This window comes from Canis lupus, chromosome 25, assembly GCF_048164855.1.
Source record: "Canis lupus baileyi chromosome 25, mCanLup2.hap1, whole genome shotgun sequence".
NCBI classification, from domain to species: domain Eukaryota; kingdom Metazoa; phylum Chordata; class Mammalia; order Carnivora; family Canidae; genus Canis; species Canis lupus.
In genome coordinates this window covers 32,402,962-32,424,899 of record NC_132862.1, presented here as the reverse complement: position 1 = coordinate 32,424,899, position 21,938 = coordinate 32,402,962, and the positions used below count along the sequence as shown (strand labels likewise).

General features: G+C 35.2%; 1 protein-coding gene across 25 annotated transcripts in view; it reads left to right on the top strand.

Moving 5' to 3' along the window:
• The window catches only part of ATF7IP (activating transcription factor 7 interacting protein), a 112,287-nt gene extending 90,574 nt beyond the window's left edge, over nt 1-21,713 (top strand). For 16 of the 25 annotated variants that reach the window (XM_072798928.1, XM_072798917.1, XM_072798929.1 and 13 more), the window contains 6 exons: nt 5,841-5,932; nt 7,432-7,510; nt 9,591-9,746; nt 11,666-11,848; nt 13,625-13,737; nt 17,113-21,713. In XM_072798928.1, the coding sequence (XP_072655029.1) occupies nt 5,841-5,932; nt 7,432-7,510; nt 9,591-9,746; nt 11,666-11,848; nt 13,625-13,737; nt 17,113-17,532 (1,043 nt within the window). In that variant the 3' untranslated portion in view covers nt 17,533-21,713. The remainder of the gene's footprint in view (nt 1-5,840; nt 5,933-7,431; nt 7,511-9,590; nt 9,747-11,665; nt 11,849-13,624; nt 13,738-17,112) is intronic. The other 9 variants (XM_072798935.1, XM_072798932.1, XM_072798936.1 and 6 more) reach the window with 1 other exon arrangement.
• Nucleotides 21,714-21,938: the final 225 nt, after the last annotated feature.

The following is a 21,938-nucleotide window of genomic DNA, read 5'->3' as shown; positions in this document are numbered from 1 at the left end:
ATCTATATTTCAAGTTCTATTTAGATTGCTTACCTATATTTGAAAGTAAATTATTGGATACTAACCATAAATGTGACTGATAAACTTTTTTGTATATTGTTCATCATGTTAATTAGAATGAGATCTGATGAAATGATGTATTCTGTACTCATGCATAATTTTAGAGGAACCAAAAATGACATTAAAGTAGGCATTTAGCTATTTAGGCTTCCCAAAACCTAAGCTGAAGCCATATGGCAAATTTTGGCTGAAAATGAAGGTTAAAGCCAACTGTTAATACATTCATAATATGATATATCAATTAGTTGTATAATTAAAACTTTTTAAGTCTTATACTTAATGTAGATATTATTGACTTAACGAGAACATAGCCTAACTAACTAGAATGCATGTGTTTTGTATGTATTTTTTCATAGTTCATGTGTCCTCATACAGTAAGTCAGCATTTTCTGTATATAATAAAAGTAAGAATCCTTCTAGAGACTGCTAGGAGATTTAGGGCTTAAATTATAATTAATTTTATTCATTTATAGGGTGGAGTTAAGACACTAGAAGAGTAGAGGGACCCTAAGTTTGCCTCATCTCTCAAGTGCATTAGTAGTATCATACAGCTGGGTAAATATCAAATAATTTTAAATACCTAAGAAGTCAGTTTGAGGTCTGAGAGCAAGCTACACAACTAGGGTAGAGAAACAGCTACATCTCGGAACCACGTAGAAGCTGCAGAGAGTTGATTTGTTTGAGAAAAGAACTGCAGGAGGAGAGGGACCCCTGATTACAGAGAAAGGAGGGAGTGGGGGGGAGAGAGAAAGAGAGAAGAAAAGCAGTGCACAGCAGATTGCACAAGAGAAACTTTTCCCCAAAACCATCGACTGGGTAAAGGAGAGGGACTGATTACTGCAAGTTACTATAAGTGGTGGATTGCAAAGTCTGAAGTTTTAAAAGGCCTTGCCATCACCATGGTTTTGCCTGGCAGGCTTAGTCGTATTCCTGTGGGGAAAGAGGACAGAGAAACCTGGGAGTGGGCAGTGTGGTCTGAGGATCCCCTGGAGAACGGAGAAATCGTTCTCTTTTTAGAGTGCATTTGGTAGTGGATGGCGTGGCCTCTCTGGGACAAAAGAACTGGTGGCACTAATGTGCTGCCTTGTTCCCTAGCAAGGAATAAAAGACAGTGGCTGAAAGAAGCAGACCTTGGTGCTGGCTTTTTGCTTCATTTTACCATAAACTCTGAATTGCTGCCCTTTCATGCAACTGCTTTTCTGGGATGAAACAGCAAAAGTGTGGTGAGACCTTCCCCCCAGAGGATCAGCCTGGGTCCCTAAAACTTGGAGTTTTGAAACCCAGCTGCATGCCTGCGACGAAATACAGGAGTGCTGTGCTGCCTGGCAGGCATACAGCTCGAACACAGGGTGAAGGCAAGGATCTGACAGAGAACCGGGGAGGCAAGAAAGGTGATTGTTTGCTCTCTATGAGGGCTTCCTGAAGAGTGGCAGGGGTGAACTCTCCCACCCCGTCCCCCCAATCCCTACTCCAGGTCCAGGAGAACAGTGATGCCATTCCTATCCCCTTTCAGTCCTGACTGACTAGAGTGAGCAAATCAGCACCACCCAGTGGAGACCAGAGCTGCTTACCCCAAGCCCCGCCTTATGCACCCTGTAGGTGTTCAGAGTGCTTTGAAACTTCAGCTCTAGGGGAAATAGGATCTGGCTTTTTTGGGGGGAAGGAGGGGACCTCCTCTTAATATAGACGTTCTTCTCAGGATCAGGAATATAACAGGCTTTACTAACAATCACAAAGAAACAGTGATATAAAAAGAAGAGAGAATGAAAGATACTAGATCCCAAATGTAGACTTAAGGAACTCATCAACTCTTTAAAGCATAGTAGCATTTGTATCATAAAAGTCCCAAAAGAAGAGTGAGAAAAAGGGACAGAAGGCTTATTTGAGCACATTATAGCTGAAAACTTCCCTAATCTGGGGAAGGAAACAGACCTCAAAATCCAAGAAACAGAGAACTCCCATTAAATCCAACAAAGCACTAACACCATTACCACTTACAGCAATGGACAGATCATTTAAACATAAAATCAGTAAGGAAACAATGACTTTGAATGATACACTGGATCAGATAGACTTAACATATATTCAGAACATTTCATCCTAAAACAGCAGAATACACATTCTTTTTTTTCTTTTTAAGATTTTATTTATATTTGTGAGAGAGAGCAAGAAAGAGAAAGAATGAGCATGAGTAGGGGGAAGGACAGAGGGAGAAGCAGATTCCCTGCTGAGCAGGGAGTCTGACAAGGGACTTGATCCCAGGACTCTGGGATCATGACCTGAGGTGAAGGCAGATGCTTAACCAGTTGAGCCACTCAGGTGCCCAGAATACACATTCTTTTTGAGTGCACATGGAACATTTTCCAGAATAGATCACATAGTGGGTCACAAATCAGCCCTCAACATGTACAACAAGATTGAAATCAGGGATCCCTGGGTGTCTCCGTGGTTTAGCACCTGCCTTTGGTCCAGGGCATGGTCCTGGAGTCCCGGGATCGAGTCCCACATCAAGCTCCTTTCGTGGAGCCTGCTTCTCCCTCTGCCTTTGTCTCTGCCTCTCTCTCTCTCTCTCTCTCTCTCTCTGGGTCTTTCATGAATAAATAAATAAAATCTTTAAAAAAAATAACCATGAATATTTTCAGACCACAGTGCTATGAAATTTGAACTCAACCACAAGAAATAGGAAGGCCACAAATACATGGAGGTTAAAGAACATTTTTTTTTAAAGATTTCATTTATTTATTAATGAGAGACACACCGAGAGAGGCAGAGACATAGGCAAAGGGAGAAGCAGGCTCCTTGCAGGGAGCCTGATGTGGGACTTGATCCCCAGATCCCGGATCAGGACCTGAGCCGAAGGCATATGCTCAACTGCTGAGCCACCCAGGCGTCCTGAGGTTAAAGAGCATTCTAAAGGATGAATGACTTAACCAGGAAATTAAAGAAAAATAAAAAAAAATACATGGATGCAAATGAAAATACAGCATTCCAAAGTCTTTGGAATCCAGCAAAGGCAGTCCTAAGAGGGAAGTGTATTGCGGGCCTACCTCAAGAAGCAAGAAAAGGCTCAAATATACAAACCAACTTATCATGTAAAGGAGCTAGAAAAAGAACAGCAAATAAAGCCTTAGGCCAGCAGAAGGAAAATAATAAAGATTAGAGCAGAAATAGATGATATAGAAACAAAAAAAAAAAACCCAGTAGAATAGGTCAGTGGAACCAAGAGTTGGTTCTTTGAAAGAATTAATAAAATTGATTTACCCCTATCCAGACGTATCACAAAGAAAAGTGAAAGGACTGGAATAAAATCGCAAATGATAGAGGAAAGATCACAACTGACACCACAGTATGTAGAAAACCTGAAAGACTCCACCAAAAATTTGCTGGAACTAACACATCATCAGTTCAGCAAAGTTGCAAGCTATAAAATCAATGTACAGAAATCTGTTGTTTTTCTGTACACCAGTAGTGAAGCAGCAGAGAAAGAAAGGTATCCATCCCATTTACAGTTGCAACAAAAACCATAAGATGTGTAGGAAGAAACCTTACCAAAGAGGTAAAAGATCTGTACTCTGAAAACTATAGAACACTGAAGAAAAAAATTGAAGAGGACACAAGGAAATGGAAAAACATTCCATGCTCATGGATTGGAAGCACAAACATTGTTAAAATGTCCATTCTACCCAAAGCATCTACACATTAATGCCATCCATATCAAAATACCACCAGAATTTTTCACAGAGCTAGAACAAACAATCCTGAAATTTGTGTGAAACCACAAAAGATGCTGAGTAGCCAAAGCAGTCCTGAAAAACAAAACCAAAGATAGAGGCATCACAATTCCAGTCGCCAAGCTGTATTACAAAGCTGTAATCATCAAGACAGTATGGTACTGGCACAAAAGCAGACACATAGATCAATGGAACAGAATAGAGAATCTAGAAATGGATCCACAACTAAAAGCAGGAAAGAAAATATCCAATGGACAAAAGACAGTCTCTTCACAAATGGTGTTGAGAAAACTGGACAGCCACATTGCAGAAGAATGAAACTGGACCACTTTCTTACACCGTACGCAAAAATAAATTCAAAATGGATGAAAGACCTCAGTGTGGGACAGGAAATCACCAAAATTCCAGAGAACACAGGCAGTAACCTTGTTCACCTCAGCTGTAGCAACTTCTTACTGGACACATTGCTGGAGGCAAAGGAAACAAAAGCAGAAATGAACTATTGGCACTTCATGAAGATAAAAAGCTTCTACACAATGAAGGAAATAATAAAACAAAAAGGCAGACTATGAAATGGGAGAAGATAAGACATATGATATTGACAAATGATATTTGATGAAGCAGTATTATCGAAAATATAACATCAGATTCAGTGCTCAAGAAACAAGTAATCCAATTAAGAAATGGGCAGAAGACATGAATAGATATTTTTCCAAAGAAGACATGAGGAGGATGGCTAACATGCACATGAAATAATGCTCAGCTTCACCCATCATCAGGGAAATGCAAATCAAAGACACACTTTCTAAGGATTTGGGACAATGAGTTGACTTAGGTCAGATTGGATGTCAGTTAATAGTATATAGCACACTATATCTTATCTTACTATACCATCTTTTTGGGGGGGAAACATAGATTTAGATTATTTTATATAACTTAATTCTAGCTTTGAAGTTGCCTTTGGTGTTTTGGTGAATTAATATTGATAATTTAATGTAGAATTGGTCAACATTTTAAATGCTGGAGAATGAATGGTGTTTGTGCTTTTTATTAAGTAGTATTTCAGAAGCTTCACAGTCCAGAACAGATGTTGATTCATTATAAATGAAGTAATTTTAAGATACTTTTTAGAAAGCAAAGATTACATTAATATATTCTTCCTGCAAGAAAACTTAAGATAATTCAAAAAGGGAGACATTACAAGGGCCTCCTTTTTTACTTTGCTAGCTTACGAAAACCTGTTTTAGTAGGTGGATATTTATCCAAATTTTCTTGATGTGCAGGCAGTTGTGTGTGTGTGTATTTTATATATAATGAAATGCATAGTTCTACCTCTGTTTTTAAGCATAATTTAATCTATATGTGTTCTGAAGATTTGAAATGAAAGAAATGCCATATTTTGACCAAGAATGTTATTATCTACAGAAAGCAAGGATAGGATGTTTCGACATTGGAAATTCACTACCTTACCAAAGAGGAACAGTTACATAATCACCTCAGTAGATGCTAAAGACATTTGATAAAATTTAATACCTTCTCTATGGAAGTTGAGGCAGAAAAACCTACTTGATTTATTTTCTTTGCTGTTCTGGAAGTAACTTTTGTGTGTCTATGTGTATCATAAACTCAATACAAGTTAATTGAAAAATTAATAAAGAAAAATCATCTGTGATTGAACTACTGAGATTATGCATGTATATTTTCTCAGAATCACTGTGTAGTTTGCTAATGAATTCATTATATCTTTGCCATGTCATTACATCTTTTTCTCCAAAGGCATATAGTATGGAGCAATTATATGTTAGGACATTTAAGTTATGCATAGTCTATATTTCTCTGAAGATATTTCTTAGGATATAGTTAAATAATCTGGGCAATGGGTAAATGAAAATTTTTTCTTTTATGAATTTACCCATCTGAAAGTTAAAATAGCAATGGTGTATGAGAAAATTCATTTACATATGTGACATGTTGACAGAAAACCAGAAAATTACATCAATTGTTGTATATAAAACAACCAAACCTTTCACATTTTGTTGGTGCTTTTAGAAATGGCTCTCTTTTTTGACTCCTCAGAAAACCAGACAAACAAAACAATAGATGCTTCCGTTAATAAGAAAGCAGCTGATAGCACATCACAGGTAAGAGTTTTTCCTTCTGTTTCAAAGTAAAATTCTAATTACAATGCACAGGGTAATGGATTTCGATCAGTATTCTTTAATACAATGAAAATTAAGTTAGTAATCAAACTTTTTAGACCTAGAGTTTCTGTTTTTGTTTTTCAGTTTCTACTACTGAGATTTCTTGCCTGTACATTCATTAATATAATACTTTCCTTTATTTTTTTTAACATATTCTTAAAAGCTGCTTTGGAGTCTTTGCTGAATTCAACTTCTAGTTCTACTTGGAGTCATTTTCTCTTGACTGTCTTTTGTCTTTAGTTGGGTTCTATTTTATTGGGTTTTGCATATTTGTCTGGTAATTTTTGATAAATGTAAAGTTTGGTAAATTTTGAAAATTGGACCTTGTAAATATGTTGTAGCAGGTGAATTTTGTTACATTCTTTAAGGATTTGTTAAGAACTTCTAGTTTTGGATTTTAAGATTGTTGTAGTGTTAGTTAACAAATCATTTTCTATGAAGTCATTATTAGAGAAAGATTTATAGTTGTAAGATTTAGAATTAAATCATTATCTTTGGATTTGGCCTGAGTTTCTTAATGTCAAGGAATTATATTCTTTAATTATTTGTAAAGTCTGAATTCTGCAGTTAAAAACTTTAGTCATTTGGAGCTGATCTCAGTATAATATATTAATTATGATTAGCATTTTTTACACAGCACATGTCATGCCTGCACATGTCATGCCTGGTGTTAGGCTCTTTGTATGCATATTTGGATTATTGCTCATAACAGCAGAGTTTGGAAATTGAGGATATTATCTTTTAATATAAATTCACATTGCTGATATGTGCTGGAACTAAAAGATGCCCTCAGTCTTTTTGACTCAGATTACTGGTTCCTTACATCTATATTGTACTACTTTCCTTCTTTGTTGCTGTATGTAGTTAAAATTATATTTCTAATTTTTAAAAATTAACATTTCTAATGATTTGGGACAATAAGTTGACTTAGGTCAAATTGGATGTCAGTTAATAGCATAGCACACCATATCTTATCATACCATACCTTCTTTTGGGGGAAAAACATAGATTTAGATTATTTTATATAACTATTTATATAAGTATTTTATACAACTTAATTCTAGCTTTGAAATTGCTTTTGGTGAATTAATATTAATATAGTGTAGGATTGGTCAACATTTTAAGTGCGGGAAAATGAATGGTGTTTATATACTTATCAGTTAAAGCACTAAATCACTTAATAACCCTATGCAATCATCAAATTAAAAAATTTCTATAATTGTAAAAAAAAATTCAAAATTACTTTCTCTATGACAGATGTATAGCTCATGAGTATTCGGGATCATTTGTCTGACAAACACTGTGTTTTCAGGTAAAGCCATTTAGTGGTCCAGATTGAAACAGGCTACTCATTATCCTTGTTGCCCCTAAGTATTATTTCATTCTTCTTTATGTCTGCCAGAGTTTCCTTTGCAAAATGCAGAAGTTTTGTTTTTCAGAGTGGAAAAGCCACAGGCAGTGATTCGGGTGGTGTCATTGATCTCACAATGGATGATGAAGAGAGTGGAGCTTCACAAGGTACTCATAAGTAATAGTACTACTACAAAGGAATGCTTTGATAACATTTTTCCTGTTTAACCGAGTAATCAGTGAAGACAGATCTCTACAGCATTATGCTTGATGTATTTGCATCTATTTTAGAATGAGAATTTTTTATATTAGAATTAAAAAATCGAAATCTAATTTTGAATGAATATGAACAAAGCTTAGAGGAAAACAGAGCAGTTAGGAGATTAACTTATGGAGCATCCCTCTTTTTATATATTTTATTTCACTTGATCTTTGTAATAGCCTTGTAATGCCCATTTTAGAGTTGATAATTGATTCAGAGAGTGCAAGTCAGAGTCAGTAAAGGAGCTGGGAATCAAACCCAGGTCTTTTGACTCTAAATTAAATGTTCTTTCTGTGTGTGTTCATGTGTCTGTGTGCACCCATGCCCTTTAATGTAGGTACTTTCCAGTGTGTATACATTTAAATTTGGTTATTTGAATTAATTTTCTTTATTTAAGATTATATAAACAAAAATGAAGGTGATGTTAAAAAGCCTGCACATCCAAAATGCTCAGTACTATTCTGAGTTAATTACAATATTTATAAATTAAATTGGATAGATGTTAACTAATATTCTCAATAATTCTTCTGCAGTGTTAATAGACAGTGTGAATAAAAAGTTCCATGGTTAAATATGCTGGGGAAATGCTGAATTAAATAAAAATTATATGGGTTTTTCCCCCCCTTTAGTAGACTTCTCTGAGCCTTTACTATGCTAATTAATAATGTAATTTCTCTAAGAATGATTCAAGATACATAAAATATTTCTCAAACTTGGCTGCACAACTATTTACAGATATATGTGTGAAACTGTGGTGATAATTACATAATGTATGTGGAAAATTTAGTAAGATAAGTTAATAGGTTAATTATTACCTTAACATTAAATTTAAAAATAACCTATAGATTTAAAAACATATTTTAGAGAATAGGATCGTTAATTGGTTTTAGGGAAACAAGTAGCTATACAATTGATTATGTGACAGTAAACTCAAGTTTTTTGGTATAAATCTGATGTAAAATTGGAAGATTTATCCAATCATTTGTCCGAATTTAATTCATGCCAGTATATTATTATTAAAAAGTTTAAAATCATCTGCATTGATTTTTCTTTTTTTTTTTTTTATAGACAAGTCCAAATATAATGAATCCCTAGAAGATAAAATAAATACAGGTTATTTTTGAGAGGACACAGGTAGGGCTGATTCTGAATAAAAAAGTCAAGTAAGCAAAGTTATCAGTGCCCTTGCCATTCCTTTTCTAGCATCCCTGCTTTGTGGGGCTTTTTCCCATGGCCCCACCTTTGAGTATACCTTAAATTTTCCATTCCAAAGTTCATTGTTTTCCATCAGCACTCAGTTAAAGCAGCTAACGCTTTAATTTTTTTACAGTATAGTGAAGAATTCTTTAGAATTCAGAAATCAGTGGGGATCATTTTGGATAGAAGGGCTTTTGTTATAGTCTTTACATTATGCCATATAGTGGTTACCTTTTTTTAAGGGCTTCTTCTGAGATGTGAACATTTATTCCATAGGCTGTCCAAGACCTTTTTTGAGATCAGACACTCTATTCTATTTTAAAGACTGGGTAGTGTAAATAAGCAACCACCTATTCTATCAAACAAAAGAGCCTAAACATTTGTAGAGTAGAGTTCAAGATAACTCGTAAAAAACTCATCAATTTATAGATATTTGTTTAGATGGATGTCCTTGATATAGATACATACATGTATGAATATAGGAAATGAAATAATTCTGATTGATATGATATTGTATTGAGTTCGGAAATAGGATTCTTTCATAAAAAACAATGTAAAACTATATAAATGTGAATTAGAATATGTATTAGAACCAATGGTGAATTGTTTAAGGCCATGATGTAATGTTTTACCCTGGCAGATGTGCACGATTAAAATAGAAATAAATTGCTCTCTTAGTGGTAAATGTGACTGAGTGGCAAGCAAATGTAAAATTCACAAATAAAAGGAAAACCTGTATTTCTAATTTTTGTCTATCAATAATCAAAATGTCTGTCTTTTAATTAATAGAACCTAAAAAGCTAAACCATACTCCTGTGTCAACCATGGGTTCTTCTCAACCTGTGTCTCGACCATTGCAACCCATCCAGCCAGCACCACCTCTTCAGCCATCTGGGGTGCCAACAAGTGGACCATCTCAGACAACCATACATTTACTACCTACAGGTAACTTGCCGAATCATTGAATTGAAGCTTTTAGTTTTGCCTAAAATGAAATAGGACTATGGAAGTAAGTGGAAAAATTAGATTGAAAATTAAGGATAATTCTTTTATTTTGGGACAGTACAACTTTTTGAATGTAATATAGCTTAGATTTGCTGACCATCTTCAATAGCAGCACAGATACAGAGTGGTTATAAAGAAGAGAAATTTATAGGTCTCTGTCATGTGTCACTATAAGCAGCAGAAATGAATATGGTTTCTCTTAAGGGGATGAGTGGAATGATTCACTCTGATTATGACCACAAAGTAATAATTGACTGATGAAGAAATAAATCTTAAATGATTCTTAATGTGAACTAGTTTTAACTGGCCTAACCCTACCATTTGGAGATATGTACTGATATTTTTACTCACTGCCTCTCAAGAAGTTATTAAATCCTACCTACATTTTCAAAATGTAGTATAGATCTCCTAAACTGTTGGGAAGCCAATCTAGACAATTTGTCTTTTCTTTTCCCTTTTTTTTTTCTCTTTTTAAGATTGAATTTATGTATTTATTTGAGAGGGAAAGTGCACACATGCACTAGCAGAGGGACAGATGGTGGGGTGTATGGTAGAGGGGAAGGGAGAGGGATAGAATCTCAATCTGACTCTGTTGGATGTGGAGCCCAACATGGGGCTCACTCACACAACCCCAGAACCGAGAGTCAGACAAAACTGACTGAGCCACCCAGGTGCCCCAAGACAATTTGTCTTTTTTTATAAAATAGCCCATCATTAGAGATTTATCTGCAAAGTATATATGGACTTTTCTCATTAAGGAAAATGTTGAATTCACATGGAATTGTATCTAGTGAAATCAAAGTTTAAGTCACCAATTTAGATAATTTAGAAGGAAATATCATTAAGCAAACCATGTACAGTATAAATAATAAAATGGGTAATAAAGAGATGAAGAGGTGTAAGGATTCCTCCTTGTATACTTTTTTTCCCTTTCTAAAGGCTCACATTGAAAGTTTGGATATGTAAAGATTAAGTAAAGATGTTAGTAAGTAAGCCATTAGTAAAGAAACCTTTTTATTTATGTCATAGTATTTACCTCCAAATTTGTTTTATTACGAAATCTGTTTTTCCATGTGAAAGTAGATTTATTATTATTTTTTATTATATATTTAATATGTGGTTACTTGTGAAATGTGATGATAATTCAGAGAGTTATTAACAAGAATGTGTTAACCCCTAAAATAATTATTGTAGTTCCATGCTGCCAGTGAACATTTAGGACTTTTTGAGAAATATATGTTAATATAATCATAATATATATGATGTTAACATCACTCAAGGCATGAATGTTTTCTAGAATATAGATTAGGAGGAATGCTGGAGTAGAGAAGGAAGAATTCTGTATTTTAATTAATGTTTTATTGTTTTGAATTAGGAGATGGTTTGGGTCACCTAAAGAAAATACCAGTTACATTAGCTAGCCAGTTTGTTGAACTGTGGGAATATAGTTATTCTTGGATTTGCCATTAGTAGAAGGCCTAGAAGACCCCAAATCCTTCTGTATTAAGAATAATTAAACATTGAGAAGTGAGGAGTGAAAATTTGCTGTTTTAAATCACTCCCTTAAGATCATACTCTCAAGTCTTTATCTTCACAGGCTTAAGTCAAAACTAAAGAGTGGGAAGGGCATTGGACATGGTTGAAGTGTTCTTTTTTTTTTTTTTTTTTTGAAGTTTGGTTTGTAATAATAGTATTGTTAGTTTTGGTTAGCCATATTAGTCTTCTCTTTCAAGATTACAAAAGGAGACTGTTGTCTGTATTTCTCTCTTTATTGTAGTTAGATTTTGTGCAAAATTACTTACCATTAATAACTGTTTACTTAAAACTGCATTTCAATATGTTTTTCTGCTTTTCGTTAGCTCCAACCACCGTGAATGTAACACATCGTCCAGTAACTCAGGTGACCACAAGACTCCCTGTACCAAGAGCTCCTGCAAACCACCAAGTAGTTTATACAACTCTCCCAGCACCACCAGCTCAGGCTCCCCTACGAGGAACGGTTATGCAGGCTCCTGCTGTTCGGCAGGTCAATCCCCAAAATAGTAAGAGACTCTTCTTGTGTGTGGCCTCAAGTTACATGTAGTTCTTCAACATTTAGTGGGCTTATATTGACATTAGATTTAGCAAAAAATGCTTATAATATCATATTAAAACTATTACTAATTTTTTTCTTCTCTAAAGAGTTAACCAGAAAAATTGGACATGTGTAATATATGATTTGTGCTTCATGTATTGTCTTCAATTTAATTTTATTTATGGCCTGTATTCTCACAATGCTCTGTTTGATGGTGATCTGCCCTCTTTAAGAGATACCTTGCCTAATTAAAGTACGAATGATCAATTGTGGCATAGCCCAAATGATGGCAATAATGGTTAAGCTGAGAATAGAAGACAGGAAAATATTAAAGGAAATCTTTTGTTTCTACACACATACACGTGCATCACGTGCATACACACACACACACACAATTTTATGTATATATTATATTCAGTAGTAAAATATAGTTTGTTTAAAAAGCATATGAAAGTTTAAAGACGACTAACAAAATGAACCACCTATGAAATCTTCACCATTCTAAAAAATAGAGCTTTATCAGTGTCCTACAAACTTATTATAGTATGTCCACCCTTAATTGTTTCCCTCTCCCTTTTCATCAGAGGTAACCACCGTCTTTACTTTCTGCTTTTCTGTCTGATTTTGCCACCTAAGTAAATATCACTAAAAATATTTAGTTTTGCCAAATTTAATAGCAAAGGCAAATCTAGCTATTTAAAGAAACTGCCATTGTTAGGTGATGATTTCAAGAAGAAAATAAACTAAGCAGAGTTTCTGGTTCACAATCTGACTTAACTTTTCTGAAGTTTATAAGAATGTTTTCCGGGAAATCAGTAAGGTCTCGCCATAGTCAGGTACACACTATTGTATGGGCCAGGAACTGAATTTATGGCAGGAATATGGTCCAGGCAGTAGATGACTTTAAACTGTCTGCTTATGTTGCCCTAATATATGTCAAAATAGTTTTCTGTTCAGTGAAATGAGTATCGTTAGTTAGTTGTTCACGGCGTGGAGAGAAAGTGAGGAGCCTCATTAACACAAACCAAGGATAACTTATAGTCAAGATTTCTGTTCTAGTTGGAAGGATGAGACAGCAGAGATATTTTTGAGGACGGCTTCAGTTTGTCTACCTTTAGAGTTATACTGCTCTGTTCTGGTCTGTTTGCCTTCTACATATGGTATGCCACTGTGTTCTGTTGTAGGATTTTTGCTTAGAGTTCTTTTGATAGGGATTCCATTTATTTCTCTCCGGGGCTGGATCTCCTGTTTCTTGTATCTCATATTTTCCTCTTTATTGATTTTCTGTCTCATAGTTGGTGGCACACATCCTCCAAGGGCTTCTTGGAAAGGGTTCATGGAAATAAGATTTTTTTTTTTGATTGCTTGCATTTTGGTTGCATGCATACAGGAAAATTTCTTTTTTCTCATGCTCAATTATTTGGTTGAGTGTAGACTTCCAGGTTAGAAATGGTTTTCCTTCCAAATTTTAAAAACATCACTTTGCTGGCTTCAAGTGTTTAATCGGTGTTCTACCAAATTTACAGTAGAAATCTAGGGGATTTTGTTTGTGTTTTTTTTAAGAGAGGGAAAGAGATGGGAGGGGGGCAGAGGAAGAGAGGGACACTTAAGCATCGAGATGTAGGGCTTGATCTCTCAACCCTGAGACCATGACATGAGCCGAAATCAAGAGTCAGATGCTTAACTGACTGAACCACCCAGGTGTCCTAGAATTCTAGTTTTATGCCTTAACTTTCTTTTGTAGGTGTCACAGTTCGAGTGCCTCAAGCAACTACATATGTTGTAAATAATGGACTAGCCCTGGGATCAACAGGACCTCAGCTCACAGTGCATCACCGACCACCACAAGTGCATACTGTAAGTATTGTTTGGATTTCCAAAATTCTCAGCTGTAGGGCTGTCAAATATTATTATAGTTAGCATTTATCCTTCAAGCTGGTTGTATCAAGAGGAAAAGACACGTCTTCTGTTTTTCTGACAGAAGTTTATTCAGGAGAATATATCTTAACTGTTATAAACATCCTTGATGACCATCATCCCTAAGAACATGCTTGTGGGTGGTATACAGTGTTCAAGAAGAGTCCACAGCTGGGGCATGTAAAGTGAAATAGACCATTTTTAATTTATGGTTACATTAAAAAGATGTGTTTTTTGAGTATTAAAAAGAGTATTTTAAGAAGTATTTTTTCATGTTCTAGCTTTACTCTTTTCCTCAAAGCCTTATATGGCAGTTCTAATTGGTGCATTGCCATCACTATTTTTTTTAATAATCCACTGGCATTGGGAATTCATTTGTTAAGAGATAACAGAGAAGATCAAAGATTTCCCCTTAGATTTAGGCTCCAAAACAATGTCCCAATATTCTGTGACATGATTTTTAACAGTGTTTGGTATGCTATACCATGTATATGGAAATACTGGCTTTTTGAGAAGGGAGGGAATTGAAATTTCATATCACTTTTTGTCAAGCAAAATGTCCCTTTTAAAGTATGCATAATAATTGCTAGCATTTCTTGAGCACTTATTGTGTGCCAGGCGCTGTTAATACTTGGTCCTCACTCAGGAATCCTTTAGGACTCTTGCTTTCCTTTTTTATTCTTTATTATAGATAGAGCAGCTGATGCACAGAGAGGTTGAGTAACCAGCCCAAGATCTTATCTCATAAAAACCCATACATTCCACCTTTCTAGTCTATCCTCTTAACAGCTGTTATTTTTATTACTCCACTACAATGAAAAAAATTAATGTTACTGGAGCATTAATTGTATACCAGGCACTCTATCAAGTACATGTGTTATTTAATTTAATTCTTACAACCCTATGAGGATTATTCTCCTTTTGATAGAAAAAAGATAATGTGTCACAGAGACGTTAAGTGGTTACTCAGGTTACTCACTGTCATTACCCAAACTAATATCAAAGCCATTTTAACTTAGGTGTTCTGATCCCAGCATCCTTAGTGTTTTTGTTGTTTCAAAACTGACCCTGTTAGAATATGTGGTGAATGTGCCATTACTGTTGTTTGCAGCTACAGATAATTTCTTTCATTCCCTATTCCTTAAAAAAATATAGAGTAAAAATCTCTAATACCATAGTTTTACAAATTTGATGACCTATCAAGAGCTTTATTTAAAAAACCAGGGATCCCTGGGTGGCGCAGCGGTTTGTCGCCTGCCTTTGGCCCAGGGCGCGATCCTGGAGACCCGGGATCGAATCCCACGTCAGGCTCCCGGTGCATGGAGCCTGCTTCTCCCTCTGCCTGTGTCTCTGCCTCTCTCTCTCTCTCTGTGACTATCATAAATAAATAAATAAGAAAATAAAAAAATAAATAAATAAAAAATAAAAAAAAAATAAAAAACCAGAGCCCATGTGTATTGTCTTAGAATAAACTATGTATCTCAGGAGGAACATTTTTAAAATTTTAATTGATTTAAAACATGCTTTTAATAAGAATTTCAAAATCTATAAAAAATAGAGAGTATGCAATGATGATTCCCACTTACCTATCACTAATCTTCCAGCACTTAATCAGTATATGGCTAATCTTTTTCATATCTAATGCCACCCAGTTATTCTGACAACCCATGTATACATAAGGTTATTTTATTTTATTTTTTTAAAGATTTTATTTATTTATTCATGAGATACACACACACACACACATACACACAGAGGCAGAGACATAGGCAGAGGGAGAAGCAGGCTCCATGCAGGGAGCCTGACGTGGGACTCGATCCCGGGACTCCAGGATCATGCCCTGGGCCGAAGGCAGGCGCTAAACTGCTGACCCACCCAGGGATCCCCTACATAGGGTTATTTTAAAGGAGATTCCTATTATTTTATTTGTAAAATCTGAATAAAAGCCTCCATTGCAATGGCAAAAATGAAAAAGCAAAAGTTTTTCCAGATACATATTTATGATTTTTTCTATGCACATTACTGCTACTAAGTTTTGACAAGGCATGGAGATTAAAATGATACCATGAGGGATCCCTGGGTGGCGCAGCGGTTTAGCGCCTGCCTTTGGCCCAGGGCACGATCCTGGAGACCCGGGATCGAATCCCACGTCAGGCTCCCGGTGCATGGAGCCTGCTTCTCCCTCTGCCTGTGTCTCTGCCTCTGTGTGTGTGTGTGTGTGTGTGTGACTATCATAAATAAATAAAAATTAAAAAAAAAATAAAATGATATCATGAGACCTTTACAGAGTTCATTATTTAGTGTATGTAAATTATCCTGTTTAGGAAATGCATATTTAAAACATAGTTTTTGTTAAATGAATTTTAGTTAAGGAAATCTTATTATTTCATGACTTTCAGTCTGAAGTCAGTGAGCAAATGGTATCTTTCACTTGGAAAAAAAACGTCACTCATATCCCTTTTTCCTGGCTCACATGTGAATCTTTTTTTTTTTTAATTATCACTATAATCATTATTAAAACCTAGATATAATAATAGTCCAGTGTTAGAAACAAGTCAGTTTTAATTCATACACTTATTCATGCTTTTTCATCATATGGCCTTAACCTACCTTTCCAAATTTCTTATTCATATGTCCTATGTCTAAGTAATTGTGAATGCTTGATTTTGCCCATAAATCCCCTTACTTTCTTATACCCATGCCCTTTTCATGCTTCACCTATTGACAGAAAGGTACACACTATTTCTCTATTTTTTAAATCTCACCTTTCATAGTCTAAATGCCACAATTTTTGTGCAGACTGACCAAGAACATAATATACATTCAGTATTAAGTGTGTTTATTTATGATATGCTTCTGTCCTTAGGTGGGAAAAATGGCTTAAAAATGAAAGTAGAGTTGAATAGTCAAATTAAATACATATAGGAGACTGCCGCACATGATATTTAAAAATGTTACATTATTCTAAAATGAGAATCTATGGCATAAATAATTAATTATTTATTAGAAATAGATGATTATTTTAGTTTCTATCAAAATGATGTTCCATCAGCAAAGGCTTTTATTTCCTGAGGAAAGCTCAATATTTTGGAAGTCCAAAGTCTATAGGAATAAACTTCAGCACTGTTATTTATGGCATGATTGATCACAAATCAAATAGGACTAGCCAAATGTGGTATAGTATTTGGTATTTCTTGGTATTCTTGATGTAAAATGATCTCTCTCTAAATGATCTCTTAGATGTTTTAGTTCTAGCATTCAGAAATAATCTTCTCTGTGATCATTATTAAATCAACATGACTCTTGTTTTGTTAGGAGCCCCCACGCCCTGTGCACCCAGCCCCCTTGCCAGAAGCCCCACAGCCACAGCGTCTGCCCCCAGAAGCTGCCAGCACATCTCTGCCTCAGAAGCCACACTTGAAGTTAGCACGAGTTCAGAGTCAAAATGGCATTGTACTATCATGGAGTGTCCTGGAGGTAGATCGAAGCTGTGCCACTGTTGACAGCTACCATCTCTATGCTTACCATGAGGAACCCAGTGCCACTGTGCCCTCACAGTGGAAAAAGATTGGAGAAGTAAAGGCACTTCCCTTGCCCATGGCATGCACTCTCACCCAGTTTGTATCTGGCAGCAAATACTACTTTGCAGTACGAGCCAAGGATATTTATGGACGTTTTGGACCTTTCTGTGATCCTCAGTCAACAGATGTGATCTCTTCTTCCCAGAGCAGTTAAACCTTGGAGCCTTTATCTCTTCCTCTTTCCAAGTTCCACTTTTTGGTCTTGTTTTAATCTTGTGCATGATATTCATTGTAAAATCCACATTGTGCAAGATTTCTTCGACAGATGTGTATATACACTACATTTGTTTATAACCAGAAGTAAAATAAACAGCCCATAAAGCAAGAGTCTTTTCCTGGACAATTGAAACTTCAAGGTTTTGAAATGTAAATGTGCACCTTGCTTTAGTTCTAAGGCTGGGGAATATGTGTGGGTGTTTATGTATGTTTTTCCCTATTTATATGTTTACTGCAGTGAAATCTCCCATTTCCATTCTCAAATTTACCTCTCTTCAAGGTATAAAGTAAGTAGATCAAGGGATCCGAGGTATGGTATGTAACTGGCATGATTCTGCTTCTAAGGGATCTGTAGGTTCATAGTTAAATGATTTAAGCTGAATCTAAACAAAACCCAAAGAAAGAAATAAAAAGCAAAATGGTTAAATAGTTGAAAATGGGTTAATTTGAACATAGGAAAGGATCTATTAATCTTTTTTGTTTTTTTTTTCATTGTTAATTAGGTGAAAAAGATTTGCATTGGCCCCTCTTTACTAATCTGGCTCTTACATTTATTTTGTGCCTTAAAGATTAACTGCAAAAATAAACGTGACCATTTGTCCATTGTTTGATCTTCTCTTTCAGCCTTTCGCCCTTCATTCCTCCTTCTTCTCCACTAAATATAGAATGTTCCCCTCAAGTCAATTTTAAACCAAGGCTTTTAGATATATTCTTATCGATGGCATCACTACATTGAACTCCCAAAAATTTGACTTACTCTTCTCTAAGAACATAAGTGCTTTTGTCTGTGGTCACTGTTTAAATTAACTGTGTAAAATGGACCAAGAGAAGAAAGACCATATTGTCTAAGAAAATTGTCCTTCAAACATATTTTAAGACTTACGTTGCATATTGTGTTAGAGATTATGAAAGCAGTGCTAGTTCCTTTATTACCCAAAGCATAGTATTCTGTCATAGGTAGTAAATAATAAAATTCAGAAAATATAGTAAGCTAAAATATCAAGGGGGAAAGCTTTATTTCCTTATTAATCTCATATCATTTTTTCTGTTTTAACCTTTTAACTTTGTTTTGATGGTGCCAAGTTTTGTCTGATTTACCCTCTGTCAGCTTTGGACAGAATTTAAAGTATATCCTTTGGGGTTATCTTATGTAACATTAGATACAACTTTCTGTGCATCTCTGGTCCTCTTCAGAGTTGATCAAATTCCATTTCAGTCATGGAGTATGAGTGCCAGCTTTACTGGTATCAGATAGGTATTCAAGTGTAGGTAATTTAGGGCAGGAGACATGGGGTGAGTTTGGGGATGAAGAGTATGGTTGGGACTAGTTTGAAAGAAATTCATGGAGTTTGTGAAACAATTTTTCAAGTCATCTTCCCTTACCATATTTGAATCCGTATCTCTACTTTCTCAAAGTGACTTCATTTTTAATTTTTCTTAGAATTATAGGAGGGAGCTATCCCTTCTATTAATGCTGCTTTGTTTGCAACTTTGATAGCTTGTAATGGGAAGCATTCTAGTTGTAAAGAAACTCTCATTAGAGACTTCACTGGCCAGTGTACTGCCACATTATGTGTGAAGTTTGATGCAGAAGAAAGCCTACAGATTGCCAAAATGTAAGTGCTCTAAAACCTTCCTTTCACTTTCAGAAAATGAGACAATGAGAAGTAAAGTTTTCATGAATCAAATTTGCCAACCAGCTCTGTAGATGTTACTCATTCTAGGACTAATGATGATAAAAGAAGTTGTCGATGTCATGCCAATGAAAATTGTAAACGGGAGAAAATTGATGATCTTCTAGATGTGTATGAACACCTATCTGTATCTGCATGTGTATATGTTTTTACCTGCAGTGGTTGCATTGTTGATTATGTGTTCAAGATCATTCCTGTCTACAGAATGGAAAACCCATGTTCAAAATTGTTCTTTATTGGCCGGTTTTATGGTCCTGTGATGACAATTTGCTTACCTAGCCTAGAAAAGCTTCTCTTGGTGAATATTTTTATTTATATTCACTTATCTTTTTTTTTTTAAAGCTTTCATAGCATTATATAATCAGGTAAAGAAAGCCCAGTAGAATGAAAATATTATTTTAGCCTATATTGTATGTCTTCTGTCAAAGAAAAATATAATAAATTCTCAAATAGTAACCCTAAAAATACATTTACTACAGCAAAATTAAACTTTTTATTCCAGATGGTGGAAGGAAGGTACAAAGAGAGACTGTAATTATTTGAGGAAAGCGTATATTATGAGATACTTTCCTCAAATTAGCATGCCAAGGGATTTATAGGCAACAGCTGTATTGAATTTACTGAAAAGTGCTAGGCTAGAACTATAGGCTTTTATTTTGGGCAGGTTTTAATGTTGATAAGCTCTGACTTTCGGTTTGTTTTGTTTCTTTTGGGAGAGAGAATGGAGGACTCAACTAGAAATAGCTACTGATTACAGACTATATTGTAGCAGTTCACACTCCATGGTACTTTTTCACAAAGTATTACAAATAAGTTTGATTATCCCATTTTGGGAATGCAAGTTTGCCACAGTTTTAGCCTGACAGTACTTGTGTAAGTATTGCCTTATTGGAAATCCTGGCAACTTCTCATATTTTGACCTGAAATATAGGATGTTCATATGGCATTTGAAGGTAATGGTGATGTTTGTTACTCTCTGTTTTGCACTTTGTCAGTAATTTTCACCCTGTTTTAAGTGTGAGTAAGCCTCTTTTTAAAATTATGTTCTTGCCAGTAAATTTATAAATTACAAAGACAACATCTGTTGTTAACTTTATGAGGTAATTATATCCCTATTTCTCTAGACTCACTTTGAAATATGCAGAATATTGTGTGTACTGTTTAATACAATAGATGCTCATGAGAGAAGGGAAGAGTACAGCTTTCTTCCCTGAAAAGTGAGTATTTATTGGGATGCCATTTGCCTCATAGAGAGTGTTCCCCACTCGTCCCACCCCCATTGCTAGATTAAAGATTTAATTGGGAAACATGACCTAAAGCAAGGAGCTTAGAATATTTGGTACATCTGTCTGCAAAATTCCTTACGCAGGCTGCACTGTACAGTTCTCTCACTGTATTGAGCAAGTGTTAACTTAGTTTTTGTCGTTTGCTCTTTTGCTTACATTTTCCAAATTATTTATGCAGCAAGGTGAATGTTAATATTGCATGATAGGCATTTATCTTGTTCCAAGAATTTTCCAGTACTGTACAAGATTAACAAAATAATACCTGTGGTATCCTCTTCTCTTTCTTTGATACACTGTGATTTTAGCACATTGGAGTACTGAAAAGACCTTCCAAGTGTTCTCCCCAGCTTTCCTCCTTGGGCTATTTCAGTGTAGTATGATTTGTTATTTTAATTTTGTCATTAACTAGACATTGGCCTGTTTTATAAAATTTCCAGAAAAGCCATGCCCCAGTATTGTACTATTGGAAATAATTACCTAAGAACAATGTAGGATTCTGCATTCCTTACTCTTTACTGAGTGATGACCCTCTCCCACTTCTTAAAATTTTTGGACAAAAAGAATGAGCTCATGAGGTGTTTTTGTTAGTGTGACAGACTTAGATCTAATTCCTAAAACGCATTCCCCTTGGACCATCCAATGGGGAGGGACACATGTTTTGTCTTCTCTTTTTCAAATAGTTTTATCATGCTACATAAGTTTATTTTTATTTGTAGAATCAGCTAAGTACCCATCATTTATATTTAAATGCTAGGGGTTTTTGTTTTTTTCTAGTTTTGTTTGTAAATAAGGTAACTGGGCAATCAAACACCTTTTGGGGATCCTGGCTTTATTATTTTCTCAGCCATTTCAAAATTAAATATAAAAATAAATCCTTTGTAGTAAACTTGCATCCTGATTTTTCTTTATTGCAGTTGAAAATGTAAATAATAAGACAATGTAAGACCTTCCTAATGTCTAATATAAACTGGGCTATATCAAGTTGCCCAATTTTTATTAGGTTTTGAAGGTTTTTGTGGGTTTTTTTTTCTTTTTTAAATGTACAGTAGAGTGGTGTCTGTATAAGTGTTAACTGTAGTGGGATTTTGTCCAGCAAGCCTGAAATTTATACTTTGAAATAAACTACTGGGTTTTTAACATTCTGAGTATTCGGATTCATTCTAGTTATTCTCAGCTCTTGTGTTGCTTTTGGAACGTCTCTCACCTTGTTAAGAATCACCCATCATACTGTATAATACGGTTTATTTAACCATATTAAGTAGTTAATGTGGCTAACGAGCGCTCAAGCCACATACAGTTCTCTAGCTTTGAAAGAGAAGTTGTTAGGTAGAGGTGCTCCCAGATTAGATATGCTGCCTTTAACT